The sequence below is a fragment of the Nicotiana sylvestris genome, chromosome 3 (assembly GCF_000393655.2).
Source record: "Nicotiana sylvestris chromosome 3, ASM39365v2, whole genome shotgun sequence".
Taxonomy (NCBI): Eukaryota; Viridiplantae; Streptophyta; class Magnoliopsida; order Solanales; family Solanaceae; genus Nicotiana; species Nicotiana sylvestris.
The window spans coordinates 206,125,930-206,144,397 of record NC_091059.1 but is presented as its reverse complement, the minus strand read 5'-3'; the positions used below and the strand labels follow the sequence as shown (position 1 = coordinate 206,144,397).

The 18,468-nt window shown below is 39.0% G+C and overlaps 1 protein-coding gene across 1 annotated transcript; it reads left to right on the top strand.

Annotated features, from left to right (window-relative positions):
• The first annotated feature begins 7,807 nt into the window (after positions 1 to 7,807).
• On the top strand, positions 7,808 to 13,891 carry LOC104225473 (alpha-dioxygenase 2-like). The gene is made up of 11 exons (XM_009777274.2): positions 7,808 to 8,131; positions 9,178 to 9,291; positions 9,384 to 9,644; positions 9,954 to 10,103; positions 10,929 to 11,062; positions 11,736 to 11,949; positions 12,034 to 12,179; positions 12,351 to 12,578; positions 12,826 to 13,028; positions 13,117 to 13,360; positions 13,448 to 13,891. The coding sequence occupies exons 2-11, from the start codon at positions 9,199 to 9,201 to the stop codon at positions 13,671 to 13,673; spliced, it is 1,899 nt and encodes a 632-aa protein (XP_009775576.1). The 5' UTR covers positions 7,808 to 8,131; positions 9,178 to 9,198; the 3' UTR covers positions 13,674 to 13,891.
• Positions 13,892 to 18,468: the final 4,577 nt, after the last annotated feature.

Genomic DNA, 18,468 nt, shown 5'->3' with positions numbered 1-18,468 from the left:
TATGTGCTTCGAGGAACTTCGTTACCTTGCTGCCGATGAATTGATTTCCATTATCACATACAATCTCGGCAGGTATCCCGAATCGGTATATGATATGGTCAAGATAAAGTCAATAACTTCTTTTTCTCGGACCTTCTCAAAGGCCTGTACTTCCACCCACTTAGAAAAATAACCAGTCATAAACAAAATAAATTTAGCTTTACCTGGGGCCATTGGTAGAGGGCCGACTATATCCATTCCCCATTTCATGAAAGGCCACGGGGATAGGACCAAATGGAGTTGTTCTCTGGGCTGAGGGATCATTGGTGCAAATCGTTGACACTTATCACATTTTTTGACAAATTCCTTAGTATCCTTTTCCATGCTATCCAAGTAGTAACCTGCTCTGATAATTTTGCGGACCAACGATTCGGCACCGAAATGGTTCCCACAAGTGCCTTCGTGGATTTCTCGTAGAACATAATCGGTGTCTTCTGGACCCAAGCATACCGCCAATGGTCCATCGAATGTTCTTCGGTATAATGTTCCATCTTCATCTAACGCAAACCTAGCAGCCTTGGCTCGTAGGGCCCTCGACTCTTTATGATCCGATTGGAGTTTTCCACTCTTCAAATAGTCGATATGCTTATTCCTCCAGTCCCACGTTAAACTTGTTGAATTTATCTTGGCACGTCCCTCTTCAAACACAGACCTCGATAATTGGACGACAGTCCCCGGAACGATGTCATCTTCCTCGATCGGGGATCCCAGATTAGCAAGTGCATCGGCCTCGCTATTTTGTTCTTGAAGCACATGGTCCATAGTCCACTCCTTGAAGCAGTGCAATGTTACCTGTAGCTTGTCCAAGTACCGTTGCATTCTATCCTCTCGAACCTCGAAACTTTTGTTTACTTGGTTTACCACCAATAGAGAATCGCACTTGGCCTCGATGACTTCTGCTCCTAAGCTTTTAGCTAGATCGAGACCTGCAATCATGGCCTCATACTTGGCCTCATTGTAATTTAATCTTGGAGTTTTGATAGATTGCCTAATGGTATCACCCGTGGGTGGCTTCAAGACAATGTCAAGACCAGAACCCTTCACATATGAGGCACCGTTTGTAAAAAGGATCCATACCCCCGATGTTGTACCCGAGCTTAGCAGGAGTTCTTTCTCCACTTTGGGTATAAGGGTCGGCGTAAAATTGGCCATGAAGTAAGCTAGGATTTTAGACTTGATGGTCGTTCGGGGATGATATTTGATATCATACCTGCTAAGTTCGGCGGTCCATTTGGCCAATCGGCCCGATAGCTCGGGTTTATGCAAAACATTTCGAAGGGGGTAAGTGGTTAGTACACATATATTAAGACATTGAAAATATGGTTTTAACTTTTGAGATGCGCTTATCAATGCAAGTGCTAATTTTTCTAAGTAAGGGTACCTGTTTCAGCATCCCCTAAAGTTCGGCTTACGCAATAAATAGGAAATTGTGTACCTTACTCTTCTCGAACTAGTACCCCACTTACCGCTATCTCGGACACTTCCAAGTATAGGTAAAGTTTTTCATCTACCTTCGGGGTGTGAAGCAAAGGCGGGCTCGATAAGTATCGTTTTAATTCCTTTAAGGCTCGCTGACAATCCGGGGTCCATGCGAAATCCTTTTTCTTTTTGAGCAAGGAAAATAACCGGTGACTCCGATTTGATGACCTTGAAATGAATCGACCCAAAGCAGTTATTCACCCTGTTAGACTTTGCACGACCTTATCGTGATATCCTCGATAGCCTTGATCTTATCAGGGTTGATTTCGATACCCCGATTTGACACCATGAAGATGAGTAACTTACCCGAGCCGACTCCGAAGGCACATTTCTCCGGATTAAGCTTCATGTTGTATTTCCTCAAAATTGTAAATGTTTCTTATAAATGAACTAAATGGTCCTCTGTGCGCAGGGACTTAACCAACATATCATCAATATAGACTTCCATTGTTTTACCTATTTATTCTTCAAACATCTTGTTAACTAGGCGATGGTATGTAGCTCCTGCATTCTTTAGCTCGGAGGGCATTACGTTGTAACAATAAGTTCCAAATTTAGTAATAAACGAAGTCTTTTCCTAGTCCTCCGGGTTCATCTGGATCTGATTGTACCCGGAGTAGGCATCGAGAAAAGTTAGGGTCTCATGGCCAGCCGTGGCATTGATCATGCAATCGATGTTTGGCAAGGGAAAAAATCTTCTGGACATGCTTTGTTCAAGTCCTTATAATCTACACACATTCTAAGTTTGTTTCCTTTTTTAGGAACTACAACTACGTTGGCTAACCACGCGGGGTACTTTACCTCCCGAATAGATCCTATTTGAAGAAGTTTTGTTACCTCGTCTTTTATGAAAGCAAGTTTTACCTCGGATTGAGGCCTCCTTTTTTGCTTCACCGATTTGAACTTGGGACCGGTGCTTAGCCGATGCGTGGTGACTTCCGGTGGAATCCCTAACATAACTAAATGGGACCAAGCAAAGCAATCCATATTATCAATAAAACATTGAATGAGTTTTTTCCTGAGTTCGGGGGTCAATCATGTTCCCAGGTATAACTTTCTCTCGGGCATGTATTCGATCAAAATGACCTACTTCAGCTCCTCTATAGTTGATTTAGTGGAATCGGATTCGGGAACGACGAAGGTTCGAGGGGTAAGGAAATCCTCATCTTCGTCTTGGATTACCTGTTGCTCCAATTCTATCGAGGCTGGAAGCGGTGATTGCTATTTGGCCGCCTGCTTACTTTTGGTGCTTGATTTCTTCGAGGTCAGAGGATCTGGTATCGACACCACTTTCTCAATTGAAAACATCTCTTTTGTAGCATGTTGCTCTCTGTAGACTGTTTTCACTCCTTCCTTTGTTGGGAATTTCGTCATCTGGTGAAGAGTTGAAGGTACTGCCTTCATGTTGTGTATCCATGGTCTCCCGAGGAGTGCGTTATACCTCATGTCACCTTCGATGACATGGAATCTAGTGTTTTGTATGGTCCCAGCTACGTTTACTAGCAATATAGTCTCTCCCTTTGTTGTTTCGCTTGCCATGTTGAAGCCATTTAGGACCCGAGATGCAGGTACAATCTAATCTTGTAGGCCAAGTTGTTCCACGACCCTCGATCTGATTATGTTTCCTGAGCTACCTGGATCCACTAAAATACGTTTAACTTGAATTTTATTTAAAAGGATAGAGATTACCAGGGCATCGTTGTGAGGCTGAGATATGCCTTCTGCTTCCTCGTCACAGAATGATAAGACGTCCTCGGGTACATAGCTCTGAGTCCTTTTTTCTCTGGTGATTGATACTTTGGTGCACTTGAATACAGGTCATTAAGGTACATCGACTCCACCAATGATCATGTGGATTACATGTTGTGGGTCTTCTTGCTCATTTTTACTTGCATCTCTCTCCCTGAAGTGATTCTTAGACTGATCACTTAGGAATTCTCGAAGGTGGCCCTGGTTGAACAACCAAGCCACTTCTTCCTTAGTTGCCCGCAGTCTTCTGTTTTATGACCATGTGTGCCATGATACTTGCACATTAAGTTCGGGTTTCTTTGAGAAGGATTGGTCTGTATAAGCCTGGGCCACTTGGTGTTTTTGATTCTTCCAATAGCTGAGACAACCCCCAACGCATCTATGCTGAAGTTGTATTCTGATAATTGGGGAGCCTCAGCGGGGTCGGTATACTTATCGAACCCGCTCTTATTCATGAGTCCCCGAGAACTTTGGCCTCGATCGTTCCTCCGATCATTCCGAGGAGCGTTACGACCTGGACCATTGTTTCTCCGATCGACGTATATCTGATACCATTATTTGTTGAATCTCGACTCCCGGTCTATGTCCCTCGGGGGCTTGGCTGTGAATCTATTAGGATGAATTGAGCCCAAGGGGGCTCCCAACTGGTCGTCCTCGACCCTGATTTTTGACTGGTAACGATTGTGCACATCTGACCATGTCACAGCTGGATACTAGATCAAGTTATGCTTTAACTGTCGAGATGCATTCGAGCTCCTTTCATTCAAACCCTGCGTAAAGTCCTGTACTGCCCAGTCATCGGAGACTGGTGGTAATTCCACTATTTCCATCTGAAACCTGGACACGACCTCCCTTAGCATCTCGTCGTTCTTTTGTTTTATTTTGAAGACGTCCGATTTTCTCGTGGCCACCTTTATGGCCCCGGCGTGTGCTTTCACTAAGGCATCTGCTAACATAGCAAACCAGTCAATAGAGTTGGGAGCTAAATTGTGATACCAAATCATAGCTCTTTTCGACAACGTTTCTCTAAATTTTTTCAACAAGACTGATTCGATCTCATCGTCATTCAAATCATTTCTTTTGATTCCGCAAGTGTATGAAGTAATATGCTCGTTGGGGTTGGTTGTTCCATTATATTTAGTTATATCGGGCGTGCAAAATTTTTTGGGAATGGGCATCAGAGCCGCGCTCTAAGGGAATGGTTTTTGTATGAACTTTTTGGCGTCTAAACCTTTCAAAACTAGAGGTGCCACCGGTATTTAGTCAAAAGGGGAATTATAAGTTTCCACCTTTTTGTCGTTTTCTTCAATCTGCTTTTCTACGGACTCGATCCTCTTGGTGAGCTCTTCGAGCATTCTCATTGTTGTGGGGTCAGTCCCCGAGCCACTCTCATCTGGCCTTTCTAGCGCTGGTTCAGTACGCCGAGTATTTACTGGTTCGACTACACTCGCAGTCTTATTCTGACTTTGAAGTTGGGTGATAGCGATTTGCTGAGCTTGCAACATCTCAAATATCACTTGGAGGCTGATTCCCTTGTCTCACATTCCTTGTGTTCTTTGGCCACTAGATCGGGCTTCCCTACGTACATTCTCTTCGGGGTCTGTACCTAAATTCGCGTTTAGAACAATGTGTGTACTAACATCAACTGGTTCCATATTTGGCACTTCCCCTGGGTTTATCGGTGGTACACTGACCCCTGCATTGCTGTTTTCTCCAAGACTTTCGTTGTCATGAACATGTGCGTTTTGTGTGCTAGACATGTTTCAACCTGAGAATAAAAAAATCTTGACAGAAAAAGTGTAAAAACAACGTGTGTAATAAGAATCAGTAAAGAAATAATCACTATTATCTTTAGCCCCACGATGAGCGCCAAACTATTTACCTCGAAAATATGAGTAACACTTAAATTTGATTAATGGTTTTAAAGATATGTGATTTAATTCAATACCAATTAATAATCAAGAAATATGAAGTAGAAATGAAAGAAATAAGTGAATCAAACCAATGTTACTCAACAACAGTGACCTCGAGCTTAGCGACCTCGAGGTGAGTTTAGAACAATAAGAACAATTAGGCAAGAAAAGTAAAGAAAGAACAATAGAACTAAGGATAATTCTAATGAACAGTAGGCAAAAAGGTAGAGAGTATATTCTTTGCTCAATGATTAGATGATGTTACAAATGATGGGTCCCCTTTATATAATAGCGGAACTCCTAAATAAGGTATATTTCTATTTACGGTAAGGAATATTCTTGGTACAGTTGTCTAACCGCCTAGTACGGAATCGTACAATCCTATTCCGGAATTTGCGCCACGATCTTGGGGACGTGGCAGGAATCTAGCTCATTCTGTTACAAATCCATAACGGTACTATTCCAGGGTCGCGCACACTCGACCTCAGTGTATATCGTGCTCTGTCTTCAAACTCGGTTCTGATCCCTCGAGCTCGAACTCGATCTTGCCCGGACTCGAACTTCGGACGACCTCTCGAGTATATAGATCGAAGGCATACAATTTCGACCGTATACAACAATGTTAACACATGCCAAAATTTAAAGCTGTGGAATCTGCAAAACGGCATGTGATGACTAAGGAAAGCTTGGTTCTGAAACAGGGAAGGGAAGGCAATATAATGGAAAATGAAGAGGAAATTTTAGAAGTGTAAACAAGAGAAACTGTTAATATCTCCTGTTTGGTTATGGAATAAAGTAAAAGTTGGAGGAAAAGTTAATTTATCACGCCAGGAGTTCAATCTAACAGGAATATAAAAGTAAATTTATTTACACTACAACATAACAAGAAAGTTTTATACAATTAGGTCATTCAAAAGATTTTCACAAATAACAGGGAGAGCTGCAACTGATAAAGTGACCCGATAATATAATTTTTATATATCGTTGGTGAATAAGTATTATTTAAACTCATTTTCTATTATTTTTAGTACGCATGTATTCTTTATTTTTTTAATCGTTTACACGCATTTCGTTAGTTACCAATTTAGTCAGCAGTCAAATATTCATATTTCTTTATTCCATGAAATTTTCTCACTTTATTCCCATCATCGTTTTTAATGCGCGGCTTCAAATTTCAAGTATACTTTTTACTCCATCAAGTCTCATATTAGGTGTCGTGTTTTTCTATTACAAGTCCGTTAAGAAATATTAATTAGGAAACAAATTGGACTATTATACCCTTATTCATGTCTTAAGATATAATCTCTCTTCATTGAATATTTATTCTATTTTATGTGTTATCTTCATTTTTAAGAACAATTATTACTAAGGGTTAAAAAAATAATCAATTTTGTCTTGAACTTCTAAAATGACAAATAATTTGAAATAACTATTTTTAGTAATCACGAATGTTAATATGAGACGGAGGGAGTACAAGAACTTGGCTAAAATAAGAACTGGCATTTTAGTTATTCGCTTGACATTAATTACGAACATAAATACTTCTCTTTCGTCTACGATGAACTAGTTTTCCTCTCCCTTTAATACTCCTTATAGATCATTGTATCATCCAACGCATTAAATTCATAAGCAAAGTCGATATCCCAGTTGTTTGTGGATCATACGGTTAATTATATTTTTTAAGATCCTCTAATTTTTATATATAGACGTAACCACATGGTATTTACAATTTTAAACATTTCAAATGCCTAATGGGCAAACTTTGGTTACGACTTACGACTACGGTTCTATATTGAGCCTGAGGCTGTGACCTCATATATTGATAAGTCATATAGGGTGTAGTTAGATGTTATTTAACTGAAATTGTTGTAGCACTTAATATAATTGTTCAAATATAGAAGGCTAGTTCGTAAATCAACACAAAGTTATTAATCCAGTTCGTCAATCCGCTCCAACACTTGAAATAATGTTTTCATTAGCGATAATATGTGGCGACCGCTTTGATCGCTGCAAAAAGTAATTATATGTCGCATGCTAAATTGGCGACATATATGAAATCTATTTGTGGCACATTGTTTTTTTGCCATAAAAAATAAAATCAAAAATTATTATTAGCTTTTTGTGCAAGATGAGTGATTATTAATATCACTTATTATGAAGAGTTATTGCCAATTATCTTTTAAACCTTGATTATAGAAGTTAAACTCTGAATGACGACACAAGTACAACAACAACAACAACATTCCAAATAGACCCCCGGCATCCTTCCCTCCAAAAACTTCCCACCTTGCTCTTGGGGAGACTCGAACTCACAACCTCTTGGTTGGAAGTGGAGGTTGCTTACCATCAGAGCAACCTCTCTTGTCTAATGATGACACAGGTAATATACGACTTATCTACTCAATTATTGAGTTAGGACGAGTTACGCAGATTCGCAGAATATATAGTTTGTAAAATGCACTACCCAGGAAAGTGCAACTTTTACTGAGAAAAGAGAAACTAAAAAGATACCCCACGAAATTCATATGATGGAATTTATTTAATTTGGAATATTGTAGACGTGTTATGATTTATGAAAGCGTCACTTCAGCTTCTCATATGAAGTTACTGTTCCCAAAATAATGTGTAAACATCAATAGATTAAATAATGTTCGAAAAGGCTTTAGAAAAAGTAGACAGATATGCATATATAGATGTTGCTTCCCACTTTACTAATTCCCAAACCTTACATTTTCTTGCGGCAAATTTCCTATAATAAGAAAAACGTCTTGGTTTTACTGTTTCAAAACCCTTGCCAAGTTGCATAGTGAGTAAAGATCATCGATTTCACGTATAATTTTGCACCAATTACACTGGGATTTTTTTTTCTTTTTTGGTTGTGACTTGTGATGGCAGAAGTAGGAAGCTGATGCTGCCGTTACTTATTCTTCCACTGGTTCTTTAATTTGGAGGTAATTAATTTGTTATGAATTTTTCTTACCAACTATTTGCATCACTCTTATAAAGTTTGCTTTCTTATTTCTTCTTTGAGAGCAGAGGATAATCTAGTATGCAGACATATGCGAATTTAGGATATAAATTTTATGGGTCAATCTTTAAGTTTTTTTAGCATTGAACCTACTGTATGTTCAAATTTATGGGTTCGGACCTATTATTTGTTGCAATTTTAGTAGATTTTTACATATAAATATACTCTCTTTGTGCAAAGTTTCAGTTGAACCCAATGCCCGTGTGCTACATCTGCCTTTGTATATAGAGTTAGTGGGTTAAGTAAATGTGATATATATATATATGAAAGCACATAAAGTGTTACATATTGTGTTGCTTTAAAGGGGATAGAGAAGGTCAGAAGGATATGGGAGTAATATTTGATCAGATGTTGGTATTTTGCTTTAAGAGCATCATTTATGGATAGTTAACTACTCTGAATATGAAGGACGAAAAGAATGTTTCTGATGTTAATGTTCTAGCTTATTCTAACCTTAAAAAAAACGGTCCTTTTGGCTGTTTACTGCTTAATTAATCCACGTCGATTTAAAGAATTACTATTGTTCCCTTTTTTATCTTCAGTCTTTTTTTTTTCCAAACCGAAGGTCTATTGGGGCAGCTTCTACGTACATCTTACCCAGCCCAGTTCCCAAACCCCATTTGTGAGAAATCACTGGGTTTTTTGTTGTTGAATTAAAGAATCACTATATATATTTCTCATCAGTTCCAAAATTTTGTTCCAGTAAAATCCAACTGGTGTAATAGTTCCCAAACTCATTAACATATCACCATAACGAGCTATTATTGGACACTTGTCTTCGATTTGCGTCACTTATAATATAAAAAAAGATTAATTGAAGACAGTTGATTGCAGCAATCTTGATTGGGCCTACAGATATGAGCAATTGAATGACAGGAAACAGGACAGATTTGACACTGGTTCAACTCTTTTAAATGCTATCTTCCCTCTCAATCTTCATATTGAATTAATCCTTTGTTTCTTTGACAGGTCAATAGCTGAGAAACTCTCATGGCATTCTCATTTTCTCTTACAGCCTTTGTTCACCCTCAACTCCGGCATGTTGTTGGAAAAATGTCTCTGTTTGATACAATTTTGTTCTATGTTAGTGTCCTCCACTCCCCTCTCGTGATATTTATTATGCTTTACAAGCTAGAATGTTGTTTCTACTAATGCTCCGGTTTTTGATATGTCAGGTGGTACATCTTTTGGACAAGTTTGATCTATGGCATAGATTACCAGTGTTGCTCGGGTTGGCTTACTTAGGATTAAGAAGACATTTGCACCAGCGATACAACCTGTTACATGTAGGAAAAGTTAATGGCAAGAAATATGATACAGAAGAGTTCTCGTATCGGACTGCTGATGGTACGTGCAATCATCCTGTGGATCATTTAGTGGGCAGTCATGGAACCTTCTTTGGGCGCAACATGCCACCATCAACTTCAACTTACGGGGTAAGCTAAAGCGCAATCAAATATGCCATAGTAATGAAATCATGGCAAATTCACATTTTTCTTTCCTGTCAAAGTTTTTAATCGTTTCAACTTTCGATTACTTCATCAGGTTAGCTACCAGATATTTCAGTTTTCTGTTCAGTAGGTTAGGGGGTGCATTGTATATTAACCTGTTTCATTTCTTTCATAATGTTCCTTTTTGATCGCTAATTAGCATGATCCAATAAATGTGCCTTAGTCGTATCCGTACCTGAAATCTATAGCTTGAGATCTCTCATTCACTCGTGAGAAGATTATTCGATTATGCAGCTGCTGGAACCTCATCCAGCAACAGTGGCAACGAAGCTCTTGGAAAGGAGAAAGTGCACAGATTGCGGGAGCCAATTAAACATGATAGGATGCGCGTGGGTACAATTTATGATCCATGATTGGAATGACCATATGGAGGACACTGAACAGGTACCCACTACTTGCATTAATAAGGGCATGAAAGAATTCATCACTTGTTGCAATAACAGGCAAACGTTGGTGGGATGTCATTTTTGGTTGTCTAATTTGTCAGAGTTGTTTTTTAGTTTGCTTTATGAGGATATCATGCAGTTTGATAGTAAAAATAGCACGGTATAGCCAGTTTTCGGACTGGTCATTCAAAAATAGCCTACCAAGTCAATGAAAAATAGCCACTATTTTGCTGCAACAGAGACCGGTCCAGCATAATATACTGGAGTTCGGTGCACCTGTGTATGAACTTCAGCATATTATGTTAGACCGGTATACTTTACTGGATTATACTGGAGACTGGAGCACCGGTGCTCCAAACTCCAGTATATTATGCTGGACCGGTATACTTGCTGGAGTTCTAGTGTACTTATGCTGGAACTCCATCATGTTATGCTGGAGTTCCAACATACTTATCCTGGAACTCCAGTATAATATGCTGGAGTTCAAGTATACTTATGCTGGAACTCCAGCATAATATACTGGCGTATTTTTTCGGGTTTTGAACAGTGTTTTCGCTCAGATTTATCTTTACATGAAAAATGGCTAAATTTCGATTACTTTTGAAACTGGGCTATTTTTGAACGACCAGTTGTAAATCTGGCTATTTTTGAATTTCTCCCAGTTTGATACTAACGGAAGTTCTTGAAGGTTTTAGAGAAGATATAACTGTTTTCATTTTCCTTTTTTAAGAACTAAAGGAGATTAGAAGGTCATTTAAAGAATTAAAGTATTAGTCATGGTAAAGGTGTGTTTTATGTTTCTCTAACACAAATATTTTGACAGGTCGAGCTTAGAGCTCCTGAAGACGTTGCAGCAGGGTGTCCGTTGAAGTCATTTAAGTTCTTTAAGACCAGAAAAGTTCCTACAGATTCACCTGATCTGAAGTTTGGGCATTTGAATTCAAGGACCCCATGGTGGTGAGTAGAATCAAAAACTTCTAAATCCCCATAGAGAACTTTAAAGGTTCTCTCATATTTTGAACTTTTGTGATTTTATTTATACTTCTATTCACTCCAAAGCTGGCAATAAAACTAAATAGCCTACTGGTGATGGAGAAAGCTAATAATATAAGACATTGGTGGAAAAGAATTACCTGTTAAACCGACAAGATTACTGGACAAGGAAAGAAGAACAAAGATAAATACATCATCAAGTCCATGCTCTTGCATCCCACAATCTAAAACTGTGATAAATTTACAAAAGCATGAATACACCCACAATCAAATGGTGCTAATAGCAGGTTATTCTTTGTTAATGGAGAGAAACGTCAAGAGAGACTATTGCATGTTATATTCAGTCAAGCAAAATAGATCCTATTAAAATCAATAGTAAACTCAACTAAATACTGTATCAAAGTGCTGCTTAGTAGCATGCTAAAAGAGTGAAGTAACAACTACGGTGGAGATGGAGGGGGAAAGGAGGCGGAAATATTATTCCGTGTTGACATATATGCTTGTCAACTCTTGTCCACACTGTCCAATTGGAACTCAATTTGATTTCTTACTTCATTTTAATGCAGATTGGAAGTTAGTCTACTGATGGAGTTTTATTTCATCTGATGAATTATACATGTTCGTACTGTTTTGCTAGGGATGGGAGTGTAATATATGGGAATAATAAGGAGGGCATGATTAGGGTGAGAACATTTAAAGATGGAAAGCTCAGGGTCTCAGGAGATGGACTTCTTGAACATGACGATAATGGCATTCCAATATCTGGAGATGTTCGTAACAATTGGGCAGGCTTCTCTCTGTTGCAGGCCTTGTTTATGAAGGAACATAATGCCATATGTGATGTGCTTAAAGTATGCTTTTCTTTTCAGCTTCTTCAGGATAATTTTGCACCTTAAGAGAACTGAGTTTGATTAAAAGCCTGATTTTTGTTTCAGGAGCATTACCCTGAATTTGATGATGAAAAGCTGTATCGACATGCAAGATTGACAACTTCAGCAGTCATTGCTAAAATCCATACCCTTGATTTGTCAATTGAACTTGCTAAGACTGATACTGTAGTTGCGGGAACGAGGATCAACTGGTAAACCCACTGCTAAATACTGCTGCTATTACCGTGGTTGAATTAACAAACAGCTTCCCAGTATTCACTTAGTTGTCTTGATCTTCTAAAATGTCGTGCATCTTGCTTTGCATTGCGAATGACTATAACATTAACTATTAATGTTAATTAACAGAGTCTACTTTGATTCAGGTATGGACTTTTGGGGAAGAAAATCAAGGATTTGTTAGGACCTAAGTTTGGACCAATTTTGAGTGGATTAGTTGGTCTTAAAAGGCCCAGAGATCACGGGACTCCCTACTCATTGACTGAAGAATTTGTTAGCGTCTACAGAATGCACTCACTTTTACCTGACAAAATTGTTCTAAGGGACTTGAAGTCGACTACTTCAGAAGACAAATCCTTGCCTATTCAAGAAGAGTATGTTCTCCAATTACACATTTTGCATTATAAACAAGCTGTTGACTTGCTATATGACAACTTTTTTAGATAAAATCTGGGAATTGATTTCAGGACATGAATAAGAATCTGATCCATATATATGAATTATAACACAACAAAGGCCAGATTTGTTGGAATCTAGAAGTAAAATAGTCAGGAGATGTGCTAATAAAAAGGAAAAGAACTTGTTAGGACATATGTATTTCTAACTGTCTAGTTTGATCAGGATTCCTATGACGGAAATGATTGGGAAAGAAGGAGAAAAAAGCTTGTCCAAAATTGGTATAGAGAAGATGCTGGTATCAATGGGTCATCAGTCATGTGGAGCTGCCACAATGTGGAATTATCCGACGTGGATGAGGAATCTTGTTCCTCATGATATTGATGGAGAAGAAAGAGCAGATTTAGTTGACATGGCCGCATTAGAAAGTATGTTACCATTCTTCCCTATTGACACAAAACATTGTTCTCATATTTCATAGAAACTACATACTGACTTTCTATTTTAATACTCTAGTTTATAGAGATAGAGAAAGGGGAATTCCACGGTACAATGAGTTTAGAAGGAATTTGCTGATGATACCAATTAGCAAGTGGGAGGATTTAACTGATGATGAAGAAGTAATTGAGGCTTTGCGAGAAGTATACGGTGATGATGTTGAGAAGCTAGATCTCCAAGTTGGTCTACACGCGGAGAAGAAAATTAAAGGCTTTGCCATTAGTGAAACTGCTTTCAACATATTTCTGCTCATTGCTTCAAGGTAAGTCAATATGTTGCAGTAGTATGTGCAAAATATAGAATTAGTCTTTGTGCTGATATGCGTGACAATCTTTTTTATTTTCTTCAGGAGGCTAGAAGCTGATCGATTCTTTACAACTAATTTCAACGCGCGAACCTACACAGAGAAAGGCTTCGAATGGGTTAACAAGACAGAGACATTGAAAGATGTTATAGATCGACACTTCCCTGAAATGACAGAGAAATACATGAGATGCACAAGTGCATTCGCAGTGTGGAATTCAGACCCAAATCCTAGACGTTATTTGCCTATCTATCTGAGACCAGCAACCTAGTATGTTTTATAGGATGTGCAATTTGTAACCTCGGTAAGAGATGAATATGTAATACGGTATAGACCACGTTAAGTTTGAAAGTATAATATGTAAGATCGCGTAAATCTGTAGCGTATGTAAATGGATTAGTATGTGTGAGTGTGAAACGCTTGACTATGCAAGTGTTGTAACTTTTTGCTGTACAGTGACTCAATAGGAGAATAAAAATAATTTCCTTATCTTCTTCAGGTCGAAAATAGATTTATATAGGTAAGGCTTAATATATATCTCCATTTTGTTTGCGACAGAATATTAAATCTTTCAGTAGCGACTATAGATTTAGTATCATGATAAGAAGTACACAAATGAGAAAATGTATGCACACCGAAGTTCACAAGTCACATTGCCAAACTCAAGAAAATGGTGACACAAAATCAGAAATAGTTCCACTAAAGTGGTATTGACAGTGTAAGACATACCTGAAGGCGCAAGGAGAGCCACAAACTCGCTGTTACTTCTGAATGCTGATTAAATTCGAGTAGAAAGAGTAATAGAAATTGATCAGCAGCAAATGTGGCTCCAGAAACGGAGTCCGGACTTCAAACTGGAGGAAGATTTACCAATTGTTCCTATATGGGTTTTCTGCCTAGTTTGCCATTTCACCTGCACACCTGGCATTACCTGCGTCAAATTACAAGTGAAGTTGGTACACCATTGGAGATGGATGTGACCACTAAAGGGAAAACTCGACCAAGTTTGGCCGAGGGGCGAGTTGAAGTGGACCTGCTCAAACCATTGCTTAATAGCGTTTGGGTAGGAGATGAAGACGACTCCCCCTTTGAAGGGATTTGTGCAGAAACCATTGCTTAATAGCGTTTGGGCTCAGGAAGTGATCGAGGAGAGTATGCTGGATAAAAGTACATGAAGTTCACTGAAAAATTTTAATGCAGTTGAGGAGGACAAAAGGTTCGAACGGAACCTGGAAAATGATTTAAGCAATACAAATGGGAAAAATGTACATCACATATGCTCAAAGGTTAACAGAGGATCAAAAACTAATTCTACAACATGGAGTAGCAATCAAAGGGAGGATACATCAACCATGGAATCATCCAGTTTGGGTTCAAAGATTAAAAGACAAGAAAGAATTCAGCTTGTCGTTGAAACAAATAGAGGCCAGCCACAAACTCATTTATCCGAGCAGGTGGATGAAGACTCTGGGGATGAGACTGCCCACAGTCTCATAGATGATTTTTCACCTGCTTTGAATAAGGAGAATGAACTTGAAGATCTAGCACAAACATATTTGAAGGAGGTAATAGACAAAGGAGGTCTGTCCACGGAAGAAGTGGACAGAGAAAAAGTGAAAGAAAAGAAAGAAATCAGTCTAACCCTGAGATGAAGGGGAGGACACAAAATAATTAATCTAATCCTTCTAATGATCAAGGCAATTTTTTGGAACATTAGAGGGGTTAGATCAAAAAAAGCAATTTACAGATTGAAAAACTTGGTTGGTATAAATGGTGTGCAGTTTGTAGCTGTCTTTGAGACATTTATCAGCAAGGATAAAATCGAAGGTTACAAGAGGTTTCTGGGTTTCCAACATTGTTTTGCAAATGAGTTAGGGCATATTTGGTGCTTCTGGAGTAATAATTTGCAGGGAAATGTTATTTCTAGTGATGATCAACAAATCACTATCAACTTTCAGGACAATGCCAGTGATAAGGATATTACTATCTTTGCAGTATATGCTAAGTGTACTGCTATAGAAAGCAAGGAACTTTGGGAGAGCTCTCTGAGTTAGAAGCTCAAGTGGATGCTCCTTGGTGTATTGGGGGGATTTTAATGTAATACTAGATCCTATAGTGAAACTGGGAGGTACACCACACAGGGCGCATAGGAGCTTTGACTTTGCTGCTTGTATGGATGTTTGTGGGATGGTGGATACAAGGTATGTAGGCTCTAACTTCACCTGGTGTAACAATCGAAGACCTAGTAAAAGAATTTGAAAAAGGCTGGACAGGATCATGTTTAATGACTGTTGGAATGATAAATTTCAGAACACTTGTTAGATATCTCAGCAGGAATGCTTCAGATCATAGACCATTGTTGTTGAGATGTTTCTCAGATCAACAGAATGGTGTTGGGAATAAACCCCCATAGAAATAATATTTACGGTAATAAAAGCAGAATAATAATGTAGCACCAAGATACGGTAATTAACAAGATTAAAAGAGTAACAACGACACCAAGATTTTTACGTGGAAAACTCTTTTAATAAGGGAAAAAACCACGGCCCCGAGAGGAGCAACTCATATCACTATAGTAAGGAATTTTATACTTTGTAGGTCCGAGTAAAATACTCCAAAGACCACTACAACACTCAAAAGAAATAACCCTCTTTTGATATTCTCACCTCACTACAATATTGTTCACTCTCTATTTTCCTCACAGACTATTTTCTTATACCCTGTCTGTGAAACCTCACTCTTTCTTTCTCTCTTTGTTGGTGTGAAGAAATGAGAGTTGAAGCTCTCCTTTTATAGTCAAAGCTTCACTCTCTAAAGGCTACAATATTGACAATTTACACATACTTTTCACAATTCAACAAAGTTGGCTACCAAACCAAAGAAATTCAACAAGGTTGGCTACCAAACCAAACTAATTCAACAAGGTTGGCTACCTAACCAAACCAAGTCAACAAGGTTGGCTACCAAACCAAAGAAACTTTTATTAGGCACATGCTTAATACTTCTTCAATGAGATGGACATCATCAATCTCCCCCTCCAGTCTCTTTCATCTAGAGGAGGTAACACTGTCTTCTAGTTTGAGTGCATGCCGACAAGTTCTTTGCATAGCTCGAACTTGTTCCTTGGTACCACCTTGGTCAGCATATCTGCGAGATTCTCACTTGTAGAAATCTTCAAGACTTTTAGAGATTCATCATCTACCATTTCTCGAATCCAATGATATCTCACATCAATGTGTTTGGTCCTTGCATGGTACATAGAGTTCTTGCTAAGGTCTATTGCACTTTGACTGTCACAATAGACGACATACTCCTTCTGATGCAATCCAAGCTCTTGAAGGAACCGTTTGAGCCATACCATCTCCTTGCCAGTTTCTGTAGCGGCAATGTACTCTGCTTCAGTTGTTGAAAGTGCAACACACTTCTGCAACTTAGACTGCCATGATATAGCTCCCCCTGAAAATGTAAACAAATATCCAGTAGTGGATTTTCTGTTGTCAATGTCACCTGCCATATCAGCATCTGTATAGCCCTTCAAGATTGGATCAGATCCTCCAAAGCACAAACAATCTCCTGTGGTACCTCTCAGGTACCTGAGTATCCACTTGACTGCTTCTCAATGTTCCTTTCCAGGATTTTCAAGAAACCTGCTGACAACACCAACTGTGTGAGCAATATCAGGTCTAGTACATACCATTGCATACATCAAGCTTCCGACTGCTGAAGAATAAGGAACTTTAGCCATGTTCCCTTTCTCTTCCACTGTTGTAGGACACATCTTTTTACTCAACTTTAGATGACCAGCAAGAGGTGTGCTGACTGGCTTAGCATTCTTCATGTTGAAGCGTTCTAGTACACGTTCAATGTACTTCTCCTGAGATAGCCACAACTTTCTACTTGTTCTCTCTCGAACTATCTTCATCCCTAGAATTTGTTGTGCTGGGCCCAAGTCCTTCATATCAAATGACTTGGACAGATCTCCTTTCAACTTTGCTATCAACCCCTTGTCTTTTCCTACAATTAACATGTCATCCACATACAACAACAATATAATAAAGTTATTCTCAGAAAATCTTTTGAAGTATACACATGGATCAGAATAGGTCTTTAGGTATGTTTGACTTTTCATGAATGAGTCAAACTTCATGTACCACTGCCTTGGTGCCTGCTTCAATCCATAAAGACTCTTATTCAATTTGCACACCATGTGTTTCTTTCCAGCTACTTCAAATCCTTCTGGTTGCTCCATATAAATCTCCTCTTCCAAATCTCCATGAAGAAATGCAGTTTTCACATCCAACTGCTCCACTTCAAGATCTAGGCTAGCTGCTAAGCTCAAAATTGTTCGAATAGAAGTCATTTTAACAACGGGGGAGAAAATTTCGTCAAAATCAATACCTTTCTTCTGTTCGAAGCCTTTAACCACCAATCGAGCTTTGTATCTGACCAGCTTGCCATCTCCATCTTTCTTGAGTTTAAAGACCCATTTGCATTTGAGTGGTCTTTTACCCTTTGGAAGTTCAACCAGCTTGTATGTGCCATTTTTCTGGAGAGATTCCATCTCTTCTTGCATAGCTTTCATCCACTGGTTCTTTTCTGGATGGGACAACACCTCCTTAAGACTTTCTGGCTCCCCCTCATCACTGATGAGGACATACTCTGTGGAAGGGTACCTGCGTGACTCTACCCTTGGCCTCTCTGATCTCCTCAGAGGTTGAGGTTGTTCTTCTCCCTGAGTGGGGTGCTCCACTTCCTCGACACCTTCATCAAGTTGCTCCCCCTGCTCAATAACCTCACCAGGTTGCTCCCCCTGCTCGGCAACCTCGTCGGTCGTACTTTCTGCACTTGTGGGATTGTTAGAAGTAGAAGGAATAGTAACAAAGTTAGGAATTATACCATTCTTCGCCTTTTCTGACATATCAGCAGCAGTTCCAACTTCACTTTCTCGGAAGACTACATCTCTGCTTCTGATGACCTTCTTCTTTACAGGATCCCACAGTCTGTACCCGAACTCTTCATCTCCATATCCGATAAATATGCAGGGAACAGATTTATCATCCAGCTTT

What these genes read in the sequence shown, in the direction of transcription:
- LOC104225473 (XM_009777274.2), top strand. Translation starts at nt 9,199, where the DNA reads ATGGCATTCTCATTTTCTCTTACAGCCTTTGTTCACCCTCAACTCCGG. An exon ending in AATTCAAGGACCCCATGGTG is followed by an intron (nt 11,063 to 11,735) that starts GTGAGTAGAATC and finishes CTGTTTTGCTAG; the next exon opens with GGATGGGAGTGTAATATATG. An exon ending in TGACATGGCCGCATTAGAAA is followed by an intron (nt 13,029 to 13,116) that starts GTATGTTACCAT and finishes TTAATACTCTAG; the next exon opens with TTTATAGAGATAGAGAAAGG.